The 2,761-nt window shown below is 34.1% G+C and overlaps 1 protein-coding gene across 1 annotated transcript; it reads right to left on the bottom strand.

Moving 5' to 3' along the window:
* Positions 1 to 332: 332 nt before the first annotated feature.
* Positions 333 to 1,262, bottom strand: LOC119877821 (olfactory receptor 5K3-like). The gene has a single exon (XM_038582476.1). The coding sequence runs from the start codon at positions 1,260 to 1,262 to the stop codon at positions 333 to 335; it is 930 nt and encodes a 309-aa protein (XP_038438404.1).
* Between the last annotated feature and the right edge of the window lie 1,499 nt (positions 1,263 to 2,761).

Raw genomic sequence — 2,761 nt, 5'->3', positions numbered from 1 at the left:
TTGTACTCCTAGTTTTTGTTGAAAATTGTAACTCACTACACTTTGAAAGAATTAGTTACTACTTTAGCTAATTTTATTGTGACACAGTTTGTGAGCTCAAGAATAATGATTTAGTTCATTCTTGCTGGGAACTAGAAGCTTAGATTTTGAAATACTTTGTAACAGAATGTCTCCTTACTGAACTTCTTTATTTGACTCCTATACTGTCATGTTTTAGTAATTGAATATTTTATGCACAAAGTGGTCGTTTTCTACTTTCTCAACTCTGTCATTCAAAAAAAATAATTTTCTCAAATTTAATTTTCCACAAGGGAGGATATTTCTTTTAAGTGTCAAAAATTTTTCCTTATGTTTTTTTTCATAGCATTTATTACTTCCTTATTTCGTAGACTATAAATAAAAGGGTTTAATAAAGGGATTACTAGAGTATAAAAAATAGCAACAGATATATCTTTATCCTCTTCTTTAACTGAATTTGGTCGAACGTACACAAAGAGAAGAGAACCATAGAACATTGAGACAGAGAGAAAGTGAGATGCACAAGTAGATAAGGCTTTGCCTCTTCCCTCTTTGGATTTCATTTTGAAAATCATGAAAAGGATGCAGAGATAAGAGATTATGACTACAATAATAGAGAACACTAGAACTGAGCCTGAAAATATAAATATCAACAATTCATTGATATAAGGGTCAACACAGGAGAGTTTGAATAATGGAAGAACATCACAAAAAAAGTGATTAATCTGATGAGACCTACAGAAAGTTAACCGAAAGAGAAGCCCAATATAAATTACGGGATGGAGATTTCCGGGTATGTAGGCCACTGCAGTCATCTGAAGGCAGAGCTTCTTTGACATCAGGGTGTGGTACTGCAGTGGGCTGCAGATGGCCACATAGCGGTCATAGGCCATTGCTGCCAGGAGAAAGCAATCTGTAGTTTCAGCAAGACAGAGAAAATAAAATTGTGCCATGCATTCATAGAGGGAAATCATTCTGTCCTTCGAAAAGAAATTCTCTAACATCTTGGGAGTAATGGCACAGGCACAACAGGAATCCATTAGAGCCAGGTTGCCCAGAAAGATGTACATGGGTGTGTGAAGGCGACGCTCCATAAGGATCAATGCCACCAGGCCCAGATTCCCCACCATGGTCACCAGATAGATAGTGAGAAACACCACAAACAGAATGGTCTTCAACTTTGGGTGATCTGTAAATCCTATGAGAATAAATTCAGTTGTCAAGGAGTAATTATCCTCAGTCATATCCACGTTCTCTGTGGAGATAGGAATCCTGGAGATACAAAAGTGTCATTTAGGGTATGTATAGTTTTCCTTCCAAATTTTCTTTCTACAACAAAGAGAGGAGTTCTTCAAACCTCTCTTACCCTCTCTGGATACAGACACACAAACATAGAGGATACCCATTCCCCTAAAATGTCAGCTTCATAAGCTCGACCCTGGAAATCAGCATTCCCATGAATATTCTTATATTTCCAAGAAGAATGCTTACCCTGGACAAGTTTTGTCATTGTGAATTCATGCATGAAGAGTATACAGATCTAGGGTACACATATTTGTTTCATTGTTGACATATAATTTTAGTTATCAGTTTCTCTATTAAAGATCCTTAAAATGAATTTAAAATCAATTTTCATATATACACATTTTTTTTAACTGAGAAAGAAGTTCTTCATATACTCTCCCAGTGAAGTGAATGCTTGAAAATAGAACATGACAGATAATTTTATTTTATATCTTAGGAATTGTATCAACATCAGTAACGATTAAGAAGAAGACCTTCCTTTATTAAAGAAAATTACTTTGGATATCCAAGGAAATAAATATCTCTATATTATCATCTCTCTCTTTCCTTTTTCTTGTATTACATCCATTTCCATAAGAACTAACTTTGTCATGCCATCATTCCTGTCCATTTTTCCCCAGATTTCTAAGTCCTTTCTTTCTTTATGCAATACATAGTTTACATATAATGCTACTTAGTAAAGTTCATATTAAATGCCCCAGACCACACTGATTTTCACTTCCTGCAACCTCCAGTGTATCCCGTATACCCACCACCCTCTAAGGTTGCTTCTGTATAATCTATAAGGCTATTTTTTTCATATATGATGCACAGTTTCCTTACTAGAATTGTAGACATTTGAGCATAGCTATGGCTTCTACTTCTTATAGGAGTTGTTTCATGCTATAGAGAAGGAGCAGTAGGATTCCAGTCCTAGCTTCATCCAAAGGCCTGAGATGTGTGAACTTTCTGTAAGTGTACTAGTACTGATTCAGAGTAACCTCTTGGGTTTTTCAAAGAGTCTGCTAATTTTGAAGAATAGCCTACAAAGGCAATTAGAGAAAATTCATCATTGAAAAAATTTTATGAATCATTGTCTTATCTGAATTAACCTCACTACTATTTACCTGTTTCCTAAGAAACATAAATACAATTTTCTGAAATATGTCACAGTAGTTTAAAAGTTGATAACAATACGTTTGCCTGTATCTTTTAGTTTTGTAACACTTAGAAAAAGAGAAAAATCTTAAAGCTTAATGGGATTTTGAGAACAAATTTTACTTTTCTCAAAGGCTATCTTCTATCTTTACTTAGTAAAGATATCTTCTATCTTTACTTTATCTTCTATCTTTACTTTATCTTCTATCTTTACTTAGGATATATTGGCCAGTGTGTCTAATTATATGAATTCTATGGTCAAAATTGGTTTGTATTTCCCTAATCAAAATATCAAAATAAA

Source organism: Canis lupus, chromosome 33 (assembly GCF_011100685.1).
Source record: "Canis lupus familiaris isolate Mischka breed German Shepherd chromosome 33, alternate assembly UU_Cfam_GSD_1.0, whole genome shotgun sequence".
Classification (NCBI taxonomy): Eukaryota; Metazoa; Chordata; class Mammalia; order Carnivora; family Canidae; genus Canis; species Canis lupus.
The sequence above is the reverse complement of the archived record's forward strand: the minus strand, read 5'-3'. Positions and strand labels throughout refer to the sequence as shown.